The 12,772-nt window shown below is 66.0% G+C and overlaps 1 protein-coding gene across 1 annotated transcript; it reads right to left on the bottom strand.

Annotated features, from left to right (window-relative positions):
• Positions 1-9,849: 9,849 nt before the first annotated feature.
• On the bottom strand, positions 9,850-12,612 carry LOC137333858 (uncharacterized). The gene has a single exon (XM_067998246.1). The coding sequence runs from the start codon at positions 12,610-12,612 to the stop codon at positions 9,850-9,852; it is 2,763 nt and encodes a 920-aa protein (XP_067854347.1).
• Positions 12,613-12,772: the final 160 nt, after the last annotated feature.

Below are 12,772 nucleotides of genomic sequence, written 5' to 3'. Positions count from 1 at the left end.
CAGAGTCCATCCACTCCCCACCCCACCCGGGGCCGTGTCACCTCCAGAGTCCATCCACTCCCCACCCCACCCGGGGCCGTGTCACCTCCAGAGTCCATCCACTCCCCACCCCACCCGGGGCCGTGTCACCTCCAGAGTCCATCCACTCCCCACCCCACCTAGAGCCACGTCACCTCCAGAGTCCATCCACTCCCCACCCCACCTGGAGACATGTCACCTCCAGAGTCCATCCACTCCCCACCCCACCTAGAGCCACGTCACCTCCAGAGTCCATCCACTCCCCACCCCACCTGGAGACATGTCACCTCCAGAGTCCATCCACTCCCCACCCCACCCGGGGCCGTGTCACCTCCAGAGTCCATCCACTCCCCACCCCACCCGGGGCCGTGTCACCTCCAGAGTCCATCCACTCCCCACCCCACCCGGAGCCGTGTCACCTCCAGAGTCCATCCACTCCCCACCCCACCTGGAGACATGTCACCTCCAGAGTCCATCCACTCCCCACCCCACCTAGAGCCACGTCACCTCCAGAGTCCATCCACTCCCCACCCCACCTAGAGCCACGTCACCTCCAGAGTCCATCCACTCCCCACCCCACCCGGGGCCGTGTCACCTCCAGAGTCCATCCACTCCCCACCCCACCTAGAGCCACGTCACCTCCAGAGTCCATCCACTCCCCACCCCACCTGGAGACATGTCACCTCCAGAGTCCATCCACTCCCCACCCCACCTAGAGCCACGTCACCTCCAGAGTCCATCCACTCCCCACCCCACCTGGAGACATGTCACCTCCAGAGTCCATCCACTCCCCACCCCACCCGGAGCCGTGTCACCTCCAGAGTCCATCCACTCCCCACCCCACCCGGAGCCGTGTCACCTCCAGGGAGAGAAGAAAAATCAGGTCAAAATCCAGGCCAATTAGGGGGGAAATAAAACTGGGAAATTCCTCTCCTCCCTCCCCCTCCACCCTCCTTTCGGTGATTGAAAGTAGTCCAGGAGATCACTTAGGCCCTGATTAATGGTATACGGTACCAGCCTCTTGTATTAGATCAATGTCCCAGCCAGAATCAGGTCCAGCTCTCACATGAAGGAATTAAGAACCTTCTCACAGAAGCCCCATCAAATTGAACCCAAACACCCATCCACCTTTTAAATTAAACTGAGCCCCATCCATCCATTAAACTGAACCCCCATCCACCCATTAAACTAAACCCCAAACACCCATTAAACTGAACCCCCATCCACCCATTAAACTGAACCCCCATCCACCCATTAAACTGAACCCCCATCCACCCATTAAACTAAACCCCAAACACCCATTAAACTGAACCCCCATCCACCCATTAAACTGAACCCCCATCCACCCATTAAACTGAACCCCCATCCACCCATTAAACTGAGCCCCAAACACCCATTAAACTGAGCCCCAAACACCCATTAAACTGAACCCCCATCCACCCATTAAACTGAGCCCCAAACACCCATTAAACTGAGCCCCAAACACCCATTAAACTGAGGCCCATCCACCCATTAAACTGAACCCCAAACACCCATTAAACTGAGCCCCATCCACCCAGTAAACTGAACCCCAAACACCCATTAAACTGAGCACCAAACACCCATTAAACTGAACCCCAAACACCCATCAAACTGAACCCCAAACACCCATTAAACTGAACCCCAAACACCCATTAAACTGAACCCCCATCCACCCATCAAACTGAACCCCAAACACCCATTAAACTGAGCCCCAAACACCCATTAAACTGAACCCCAAACACCCAATAAACTGAACCCCAAACACCCATTAAACTGAACCCCAAACACCCATTAAACCGAGCCCCAAACACCCATTAAACTGAACCCCCATCCGCCCATTAAACTGAGCCCCATCCACCCATTAAACTGAACCCCAAACACCCATTAAGCTGAACCCCCATCCACCCAGTGAACTGAACCCCAAACACCCATTAAACTGAGCCCCATCCACCCAGTAAACTGAACCCCAAACACCCATTAAACTGAGCCCCAAACACCCATTAAACTGAACCCCAAACACCCATTAAACTGAACCCCAAACACCCATTAAACTGAACCCCCATCCACCCGGTAAACTGAGCCCCAAACACCCATCAAACTGAACCCCAAACACCCATTAAACTGAACCCCAAACACCCATTAAACTGAACCCCAAACACCCATTAAACTGAGCCCCAAACACCCATTAAACTGAACCCCAAACACCCATTAAACTGAACCCCCATCCACCTGGTAAACTGAGCCCCAAACACCCATTAAACTGAACCCCAAACACCCATTAAACTGAACCCCCATCCACCTGGTAAACTGAGCCCCAAACACCCATCAAACTGAACCTCAAACACCCATTAAACTGAACCCCAAACACCCAATAAACTGAACCCCCATCCACCCATTAAACTGAGCCCCAAACACCCATCAAACTGAACCCCAAACACCCATTAAACTGAACCCCAAACACCCATTAAACTGAACCCCAAACACCCAATAAACTGAACCCCCATCCACCCATTAAACTGAACCCCAAACACCCATTAAACTGAACCCCAAACACCCATTAAACTGAACCCCAAACACCCAATAAACTGAACCCCCATCCACCCATTAAACTGAACCCCAAACACCCATTAAACTGAACCCCAAACACCCATCAAACTGAACCCCAAACACCCATTAAACTGAACCCCAAACACCCATTAAACTGAACCCCAAACACCCATCAAACTGAACCCCAAACACCCATTAAACTGAACCCCAAACACCCATTAAACTGAACCCCAAACACCCATTAAACTGAACCCCAAACACCCATTAAACTGAACCCCAAACACCCATCAAACTGAACCCCAAACACCCATTAAACTGAACCCCAAACACCCATTAAACTGAACCCCAATCACCCATTAAACTGAGTCCCATCCATCTATCTAAATGAGCACAGCCCCCAAACATCAAACTGAGCCCCATACCCCCAACACCACCCATCAAACTGAGTTGAGGTATGGCGCTTAGTTTGACGGGGGTTTGGGGCTCAGTTTGTCCGCTTTTTTCTCGTTTTTGTTTTTTAGGCTCCCCTTTTATAAGAAGTGCGGGGGGGGTGGGGTTTAGGGTGCGTTCATGTGCAATAAACCAATAAACCAAAAATAAGTGTCAAATTATAATTTTATTATGTTGGTCCAGGATACACTCCAGTCCCTGCGGTGCCCACCGGTCGCGGAAAGCCTCAAGTGTACTGGCAGACACCGCGTGCTCCCTCTCCAGGGCCACCCGGGTGCGGAGAATTCTGCGGAAGAGAGGCAGACAGTCGGAGCGACCGCCCCCACGGGCCCCGTCTAACCCGGACCTGTGGATAACCACCTTGGACAGGCCCAGGAGCAGGTCCACGAGGACGTCCACCGACCGACCTGCCCGCCCCCCTCCTCACCGGGCGGCCAAAGATCAGGAGCGTGAGATTGAAGTGCAGCCAGAATTTGAGGAGCAGCCCCCTTAAATAGTGGAACACGGGCTGCAGCCTCCCACACCCTGTGAACAAATGAAACACGGACTCGTCCAGGCCGCAGAAATTGCAGGCGGCCTGGGAGTCCGTGAAATGGCCTAATCGCCTATTGGACGCGACTGCTTCATACAACACTCTCCACCACAGATCCCCAATGGCACACGGGAGGATCCCCGAGTAGAGAGCCCTCCACTGGGGAACCCCGCCTCCGCCGGACGGCAGGACGGTACGCCAGGGCGTGTCCGGGCGAGAAACGAGGGCGAGGATGTGGAGAGTGTGCAGGAGCAGCCTGTACAGGAAATCCCTCCGTGCGGAGTGAAACGGCACGGAGGGAATTTCAGAGAGACGGCTCAAGTTGTGAGGCACAGCCCTCCGAGGGAGGTTTTGGGGCCTGACGCAAATGAGGAATTCCGTTCGAACGGGGGTCAGATCAGACCAGACGGGATGGCTCCACACACTTGAGCCTCCTCCACACACCGAGTGGAGTCAGGGCTGAGTGCCACTTTCAACGCCCGGATGGCGGTGGCCGCGTCCCAGACATGGCACAAGGACATCCGTGCGGCCAGTGTCCCCGGCGCCATCCAGCCCGCCCCTCCGCCGTCCAGGACTTCCCTGACTCTGGTTACCTTACCGGCCAGGGCCCTCTCCTCTGTCAGCCGCGTGCCGCCGAAGCCAACACTGCAGAGGAACAGATTCCTGAGCAGGGGCTCCTGCAGGACGGGCCGCCACCCCCGACGGGGGAGAGCACCGGCAGGAGGCAACCATGTTCCAGACCCTGATCAGATCCTGGTAAAAGACAGGCAGCTCCCGCAAAGATACGCGGCCGCCCAGCAACGTGATAAACAGGAGCTGCGTGTCGTAGTTCAGGCCGTGCAGCCGGTGGAAGAAATCCGTTGCCAGCGCACGCCATCTAGGAGGGTCCTCAACGTACAGGTATCGCTGCAGGGTCCGAAGGTGGAAAGTTGCCACCTGGGTGCGGACACGCACCAGCCCCTGACCGTCCTCCCTAAGCGGGAGACTCAGGACCGCGGCAGCGACCCAGTGCATCCCTTTGGCCCAGAAGAAGTCGACGAACTTCCTCTGAATCTTGGCGACAAACTCAGGAGGAGGGGTCAAAGTGACCAACCGGTACCACAACATGGCGGCCACCAGCTGGTTTATGACCAGCACTCGACCCCTGGAGGATAACACTCGGAGCAGTCCTGTCCAGCGCGCCAGGCGAGCGGTAACTTTGGCCTCCAGCTCTTGCCAGTTCGCCGGCCAGGCTTCCTCGGCAGGGCTAAGGTAGCCTCCCAGGTACCGGAGGTGCGTGGTGCTCCAGGCGAAAGGCAGGGAGTCCACCCGCCACTGACCCACCAGGAGTCCGGAACATTTCTCCCAGTTGATCCTTGCGGAGGACGCGGCAGAGTAGACCGCTTGGCACTCGCGCATCCTCCGCAAGTCAAGGGGATCGGTGACCACGAGGAGCACGTCGTCGGCGTAATCCGAAAGGACGACCTCCACGCCCGGCTCGTGCAGAGCCAGTCCCGACAACCTCTTGCGCAAGAGGCGCAGGAAAGGCTCCACGCAGACGGTGTATAATTGGCCGGACATGGGGCACCCCTGACGCACTCCTCTCCCGAAACGAAGGGGCGCCATCAAGGATCCGTTAACCTTAATCAGACACTCCGCGGCGGCGTACAGAAGTCGGATCCAGGCGATGAAATGCGATCCGAACCCGAAAGCGCGCAGAGTCCCGAATAAGTACTCGTGATCCACCCTGTCGAACGCCTTCTCCTGATCTAAGGAAAGGAAGGCGACCGACAGACCAGCCCTCTGGGAATGGTGGATCAGGTCCCGGACCAGGTGGATGTTATCGTGGATTCTCCGGCCCGGGACCGTGTAGGACTGGTCGGGGTGGATCATGTGGGCCAGCACGGTGCCAAAGTGAGCAGACATTGCCTTGGTGAAGACCTTATAACCCGTGCTGAGGAGGGAGACCGGGCGCCAGTTTTTAAGGTGACGGAGATCCCCCTTCTTCGGCAGTAGGACGACGACCGCCCTGCGCCACGAAAGGGGCATCTCCCCGGCCGCCAGACATTCCCCCAGGACCCGCACGTAGTCGCCCCCCAGAACGTCCCAGAAGGCCCTGAGGAACTCCACAGTCAGCCCGTCCAGCCCCGGGGATTTCCCCCCAGAGAGCTGGTGGAGGGCACCGGTCAGCTCCGCCAAACTCAGCGGAGCGTCCAGCCGGTCGGCAGGTCCTCCCACAAAACTCTGCGCGCCTCCGGATCCGGAGAGAACAGAGCCTCGTAGTAAGATCGAGCCCGGGCCCTGGCTCCCTCCGGGTCCGAGATGAGGGACCCGTCGTCGGCCAGCAGCGTAAGGAGCTGCTTACAAGCCCCCCGCCGCTTTTCCAGCGAGTAGAAGAAGGGAGAGCCGCGGTCCAGGTCCCGCAGGAGCTGGAGCCGCGACCTCACGTACGCTCCTCGGGACCCGACCAGTTGCAGGTCCCTCAGAGCGTCCTTCCTCTCCTCGTACACCTGCCGCAGGGCCGGATCCTCGGCGGCCTGACCGAGACGGGACTCCAGGCCAAGCACCTCCTGCTCCAACCGCCTGACCTCGGACTCCCGCCTCTTGGTCGACCCCCTCGCGTACTCTTGACAGAAGAGGCGGACGTGAGCCTTGCCCACGTCCCACCATAGCCTCAAGGAGGAGAAGCCTCCCCGCTTCCCTCTCCAGTCGCTCCAGAACAGACGGAACGAGTCCCGGAACCGCGCGTCCTCCAGCAGCCGGTTGTTAAAGTGCCAGTACGCGGACCCCGACCGGGCGCGGAACAGAGCGAGCTCCATCCACACCAGGTGGTGGTCCCAGCATGACACCAGCCGGATGGAGGCCGACGGGACGCAGGAGGCGTACGCCCGCGAAACGTACAGGCGGTCGATTCTGGTGCTCCCCCCTCCGGCCCTCACAAAGGTGAACTGGCTGGAGTCGGGGTGGAGATTCCGCCAGACGTCCACCAAGTCGAAGGACCCAACCAGGTCCCTCAACTTCTCCACCGCCAACCGGCAGAGCAGGGGACCGGAGCGGTCCCTCGCCTCGAGGGTACGGTTAAAATCCCCCCCGAGGATAATGCACTCGCCGGCGTCGATGGAGTTCAGGTAAGTGGACACTTCCTCAAAGAAGATCACTTGCTCGGCTCCGGACCAGGGGGCGTACACGTCCACCAGGTGAAGCGGCACGTCCCCGCGGCGAAGGGCTACGTGGAGAAGCGGCCCGGCACCGACTCCTTGACCCCCAACATCTCCGGCTGAAAAGTCGGGGCCAACAAGATGGCCACCCCGCTCGAAGTGCTGGCGAGGTGACTCAAGTAGACCCCCCCTCCCCATTCCAGGATCCACGTGGCCTCGTCTCCCGGAACGGTGTGGGTTTCCTGCAGAAAGCACACCGCATACTTCCCGTCCTGGAGGACCGAGAACTTGTCAAATCTACGGTGGGCGTTTCTGCCGCCGTTGATGTTGAGGCCGGCTACGGCTATCACCATGACAAGAGCCTAGCGCAACCTACCACCGACCCCTAGCGTGCGAGGGAGTGGGGCCGCTAATCGACCGCCACTCCCTCAAGAGCCCAGTGAGGAGATACCTGATCCCGCGCAGCCCGATCCCGCCCGCTGTCCTTTCCCGCGGCCACAATCGTGACAGCGGCCCGGACCGAACGGATCAGCAGCGCCGGCTCCGACCAACGGTCAAAGGCCAGCCGGACACCATCGCGAGGACGGCGCCAACCGGCCACAAACTCCCGGAGTTCCTCGAAGGGGATGAGGGGAGACTCGGTAGAGGGTACGAGGGCATCCACCACCTCGCTGGTGATGGACTCCAAATCGTCCCCAGTGCCCACCACCGAGTCCCCATCCTCCGGGTCATCGTCGCCCGCAGCCGACCCTCCCCCCGCACAGGGTGCAGAGAACGGAACGGCCGCGTCGGCCGGCCCCACCTCTGTCCCGATCCCACCCCAAGGATCAACGGCAGAGGAGTCCACCCCGGGCTCCTCCGGGGGGTCCGGGTCGGAGGGTGTCAGCGGGCGGGGACCATTCCCAGCCTCCGAGCGGTGTAACTCCGGCACCGGGCTGTAGATAAACTCCAGCTCCCTGAACTCACCTGGCACCATGCCCAGAGATTGAGAGAAGGGGCTCTCCCCACCCTCACCGCCACCAACCGACCCGGCAGGTGGGGCGTTTTTATTAAAATCATCCACCAGGTCGAGGAGGCCCTCATCGGCCTCGCCCACCCCGGCACCCAGGACGCCTGACCCGGTGAACGGTATATCTTTCTCCTTGCCCGGATCCGTGACGCCCCTATAGGCAGGGTCTCTCCATCCTCCCCTGGGAGGCACGGGCTCCGTCTTCTCCTCCCCGAGAGGTGGATGACTCCCGCCGACGGTGTGAAGCAGTTGTGGGGGGGGCCGCAGGATCCGCGACAGGCGCGACTCCCCTTCCAGGGAGCGGGGGGGGGCCGTCCCTTTGCAGGGTTCCCCTCCGCTTCCAAGGAGCGGCGCCTTCTTTTTACCCTGGAGAGAGAGGGAGCTCCGTGTCTGCTGGGCCCCCCCCTCCGCCCCCTCTCGACCAGTAAAGTGCCAGGGCTCTGACGTGCCCGTGAGATGTAAATCAGCCGTGGTCACGATCGCGTCCTTGGGCTCAGGACAGTGTCCAATGTTCCGGGGACCAGCCTCTGGATGTTTGAATTTCCTCCGCGCCTTTTTTCCGCGAGGGTGCCCTCCTGCCCCCCAGGCAGAGGCCTTGACAGCAAGCGGGGGGCGGGGTTGGGAGGGGGGGGGAGCGGTAGCAGCGCCAGCCTCGGCCACCTTAGCTGTTTTGGCGGCCTGGGAGGCGGGGCAGTTCTTTTTAGGTGCCCCACCTCCTTACAGGCACGGCACCGCCCACCCTCTGCCGTCCAAAAGACGCGGTAGGCGGTCCCCTCGTACAGGGCATGAAAGCCCCCCCTCCGTGTCCTTCTCCCGCGCCAGCTGCACGAAGGCCTGCCGCCGGAAGGAGTAAACGTGCCGGAGGTTGTTCTCCTTGAGGCCGAGCGGGAGCGGCGATACCCCCGACCTCACCTCCCCCAGTTGACGGAGGTGGGGGAGGAGGAGCTCGTCCGACAGGAAGGGCGGGACGTTGGATAGAATGACCTGTGCGGGGTGGCCTCCAGCGGGTCCACTGGCAGGAAGGTCCCGCTCACCATGAGCCCCTTACTAAGGGCCAGGGACACCGTCCACTTGGACCTCAGGAAGAACACCACCTTCCCGCACATCTTTGAGACCGCAACGATGGCTGAGGGGCCAACAACCTCGGCTATAGCCTTAACGCAGGCCTCGATGGTCAAGTTGGGGTGAGTGTAGCTCTTCACCCCATGATGAGGCGGAAAGGTGTCGGACCACCCGGGGCCGTGTCACCTCCCGAGTCCATCCACTCCCCACCCCACCCGGGGCCGTGTCACCTCCAGAGTCCATCCACTCCCCACCCCACCCGGAGCCGTGTCACCTCCAGAGTCCATCCACTCCCCACCCCACCCGGGGCCGTGTCACCTCCAGGGAGAGGAGAAAAATCAGGTCAAAATCCAGGCCAATTAGGGGGGAAATAAAACTGGGAAATTCCTCCCTCCACCCTCCTTTCGGTGATTGAAAGTAGACCAGGAGATCACTCAGGCCCTGATGAATGGTATACGGTACCAGCCTCTTTTATTAAGATTTAGATCAATGTCCCAGCCAGAATCAGGTCCAGCTCTCACATGAAGGAATTAAGAACCTTCTCACGAAGCCCCATCAAATTGAACCCAAACACCCATTCAACTTTTAAATTAAACTGACCCCCCGTCCACCCATTAAACTGAGTTGAGGTACGGCGGTCGGTGTGCCCGGGGGCCCGGGGCTCGCTGTGCCCGGGGGCTCGGTCGGTCGGTCCGGGGGCTCGGTCGGTCGGTCCGGGGGCTCGGTCGGTCGGTCCGGGGGCTCGGTCGGTCGGTCCGGGGGCTCGGTCGGTCGGTCCGGGGCTCGGTCGGTCGGTCCGGGGGCTCGGTCGGTCGGTCCGGGGGCTCGGTCGGTCGGTCCGGGGGCTCGGTCGGTCGGTCCGGGGGCTCGGTCGGTCGGTCCGGGGGCTCGGTCGGTCGGTCCGGGGGCTCGGTCGGTCGGTCCGGGGGCGCGGGGCTCGGTCGGTCGGTCCGGGGGCTCGGTCGGTCGGGTCGGGGTGGGGCGCGGGGCTCGGTCGGTCGGTCCGGGGGCGCGGGGCTCGGTCGGTCGGCCCGGGGCTCGGTCGGTCGGCGTTCGGTCGGCGTGGGGCTCGGTCAGTCGGCCCGGGGCTCGGTCGGTCGGTCGGTCGGCGCGGGGCTCGGTCGGTCGGCCCGGGGGCGCGGGGCTCGGTCGGTCGGCCCGGGGGCGCGGGGCTCGGTCGGTCGGCCCGGGGGCGCGGGGCTCGGTCGGTCGGCCCGGGGGCGCGGGGCTCGGTCGGTCGGCCCGGGGGCGCGGGGCTCGGTCGGTCGGCCCGGGGGCGCGGGGCTCGGTCGGTCGGCCCGGGGGCGCGGGGCTCGGTCGGTCGGCCCGGGGGCGCGGGGCTCGGTCGGTCGGCCCGGGGCTCGGTCGGTCGGCCCGGGGGCGCGGGGCTCGGTCGGTCGGCCCGGGGCTCGGTCGGTCGGCCCGGGGCTCGGTCGGTCGGCCCGGGGCTCGGTCGGTCGGCCCGGGGGCGCGGGGCTCGGTCGGTCGGCCCGGGGGCGCGGGGCTCGGTCGGTCGGCCCGGGGGCGCGGGGGCTCGGTTCGGTCGGCCCGGGGCTCGGGTCGGTCGGCCCGGGGCTCGGTCGGTCGGCGCGGGGCTCGGTCGGTCGGCCCGGGGGCTCGGTCGGTCGGCCCGGGGGCTCGGTCGGTCGGCCCGGGGGCTCGGTCGGTCGGCCCGGGGGCTCGGTCGGTCGGCCCGGGGGCTCGGTCGGTCGGCCCGGGGGCTCGGTCGGTCGGCCCGGGGGCTCGGTCGGTCGGCCCGGGGGCTCGGTCGGTCGGCCCGGGGGCTCGGTCGGTCGGCCCGGGGGCTCGGTCGGTCGGCCCGGGGGCTCGGTCGGTCGGCCCGGGGGCTCGGTCGGTCGGCCCGGGGGCTCGGTCGGTCGGCCCGGGGGCTCGGTCGGTCGGCCCGGGGGCTCGGTCGGTCGGCCCGGGGGCTCGGTCGGTCGGCCCGGGGGCTCGGTCGGTCGGCCCGGGGGCTCGGTCGGTCGGCCCGGGGGCTCGGTCGGTCGGCCCGGGGGCTCGGTCGGTCGGCCCGGGGGCTCGGTCGGTCGGCCCGGGGGCTCGGTCGGTCGGCCCGGGGGCTCGGTCGGTCGGCCCGGGGGCTCGGTCGGTCGGCCCGGGGGCTCGGTCGGTCGGCCCGGGGGCTCGGTCGGTCGGCCCGGGGGCTCGGTCGGTCGGCCCGGGGGCTCGGTCGGTCGGCCCGGGGGCTCGGTCGGTCGGCCCGGGGGCTCGGTCGGTCGGCCCGGGGGCTCGGTCGGTCGGCCCGGGGGCGCGGGGCGCGGTCGGTCGGCCCCGGGGGCGCGGGGCCGCGGTCGGTCGGCCCGGGGGCGCGGGGCGCGGTCGGTCGGCCCGGGGGCGCGGGGCTCGGTCGGTCGGCCCGGGGGCGCGGGGCTCGGTCGGTCGGCCCGGGGGCGCGGGGCTCGGTCGGTCGGCCCGGGGGCGCGGGGCTCGGTCGGTCGGCCCGGGGGCGCGGGGCTCGGTCGGTCGGCCCGGGGGCGCGGGGCTCGGTCGGTCGGCCCGGGGGCGCGGGGCTCGGTCGGTCGGCCCGGGGGCGCGGGGCTCGGTCGGGTCGGCCCGGGGGCGCGGGGGCTCGGTCGGTCGGCCCGGGGGCGCGGGGCTCGGTCGGTCGGCCCGGGGGCGCGGGGCTCGGTCGGTCGGCCCGGGGGCGCGGGGCTCGGTCGGTCGGCCCGGGGGCGCGGGGCTCGGTCGGTCGGCCCGGGGGCGCGGGGCTCGGTCGGTCGGCCCGGGGGCGCGGGGCTCGGTCGGTCGGCCCGGGGGCGCGGGGCTCGGTCGGTCGGCCCGGGGGCGCGGGGCTCGGTCGGTCGGCCCGGGGGCGCGGGGCTCGGTCGGTCGGCCCGGGGGCGCGGGGCTCGGTCGGTCGGCCCGGGGGCGCGGGGCTCGGTCGGTCGGCCCGGGGCTCGGTCGGTCGGCCCGGGGCTCGGTCGGTCGGCCCGGGGCTCGGTCGGTCCGGGGACGCGGGGCTCGGTCGGTCCGGGGCTCGGTCGGTCCGGGGCTCGGTCGGTCCGGGGCTCGGTCGGTCGGTCCGGGGACGCGGGGCTCGGTCGGTCGGTCCGGGGACGCGGGGCTCGGTCGGTCCGGGGGTCCGGGGCTCGGTCGGTCCGGGAACGCGGGGCTCGGTCGGACCGGGGACGCGGGGGCTCGGTCGGTCGGTCCGGGGGCGCGGGGCTCGGTCGGTCCGGGAACGCGGGGCTCGGTCGGACCGGGGACGCGGGGCTCGGTCGGTCGGTCCGGGGGCGCGGGGCTCGGTCGGTCCGGGGGCGCGGGGCTCGGTCGGTCCGGGGCTCGGTCGGTCCGGGGCTCGGTCGGTCCGGGGGTGCGGGGCTCGGTCCGGGGGCGCGGGGCTCGGTCCGGGGGCGCGGGGCTCGGTCCGGGGGCGCGGGGCTCGGATCGGTCCGGGGGTGCGGGGCTCGGTCGGTCGGTCCGGGGGTGCGGGGCTCGTCGGTCGGTCCGGGGGCGCGGGGCTCGGTCGGTCGGTCCGGGGGTGCGGGGCTCGGTCGGTCGGTCCGGGGGTGCGGGGCTCGGTCGGTCGGTCCGGGGGTGCGGGGCTCGGTCGGTCGGTCCGGGGACGCGGGGCTCGGTCGGTCGGTCCGGGGCTCGGTCGGTCGGTCCGGGGCTCGGTCGGTCGGTCCGGGGGTGCGGGGCTCGGTCGGTCGGTCCGGGGGTGCGGGGCTCGGTCGGTCGGTCCGGGGGTGCGGGGCTCGGTCGGTCGGTCCGGGGGTGCGGGGCTCGGTCGGTCGGTCCGGGGGTCCGGGGCTCGGTCGGTCGGTCCGGGGCTCGGTCGGTCGGTCCGGGGCTCGGTCGGTCCGGGGCTCCTGCATTCACTCCCCGCCAACACTTCACAACCACCTGAATGCGCATGCTCCAACACAACCGCGCACAGGCCTCCCAGTATCGCGAGACCTGCCGCCGCGCTGCATTCGGGGTTGTTTCACCGTTTGTTGCCGCGGTAACCGTAGAGCGCGAGAGAAAGAGAGAGGA

This window comes from Heptranchias perlo, chromosome 16 (assembly GCF_035084215.1).
Source record: "Heptranchias perlo isolate sHepPer1 chromosome 16, sHepPer1.hap1, whole genome shotgun sequence".
Classification (NCBI taxonomy): Eukaryota; Metazoa; Chordata; class Chondrichthyes; order Hexanchiformes; family Hexanchidae; genus Heptranchias; species Heptranchias perlo.
The sequence above is the reverse complement of the archived record's forward strand: the minus strand, read 5'-3'. Positions and strand labels throughout refer to the sequence as shown.

Bases quoted from the DNA above. Each gene is read 5' to 3' on its own strand.
- LOC137333858 (XM_067998246.1), bottom strand. From the start codon at position 12,612: ATGCAGGAGCCCCGGACCGACCGAGCCCCGGACCGACCGACCGAGCCC.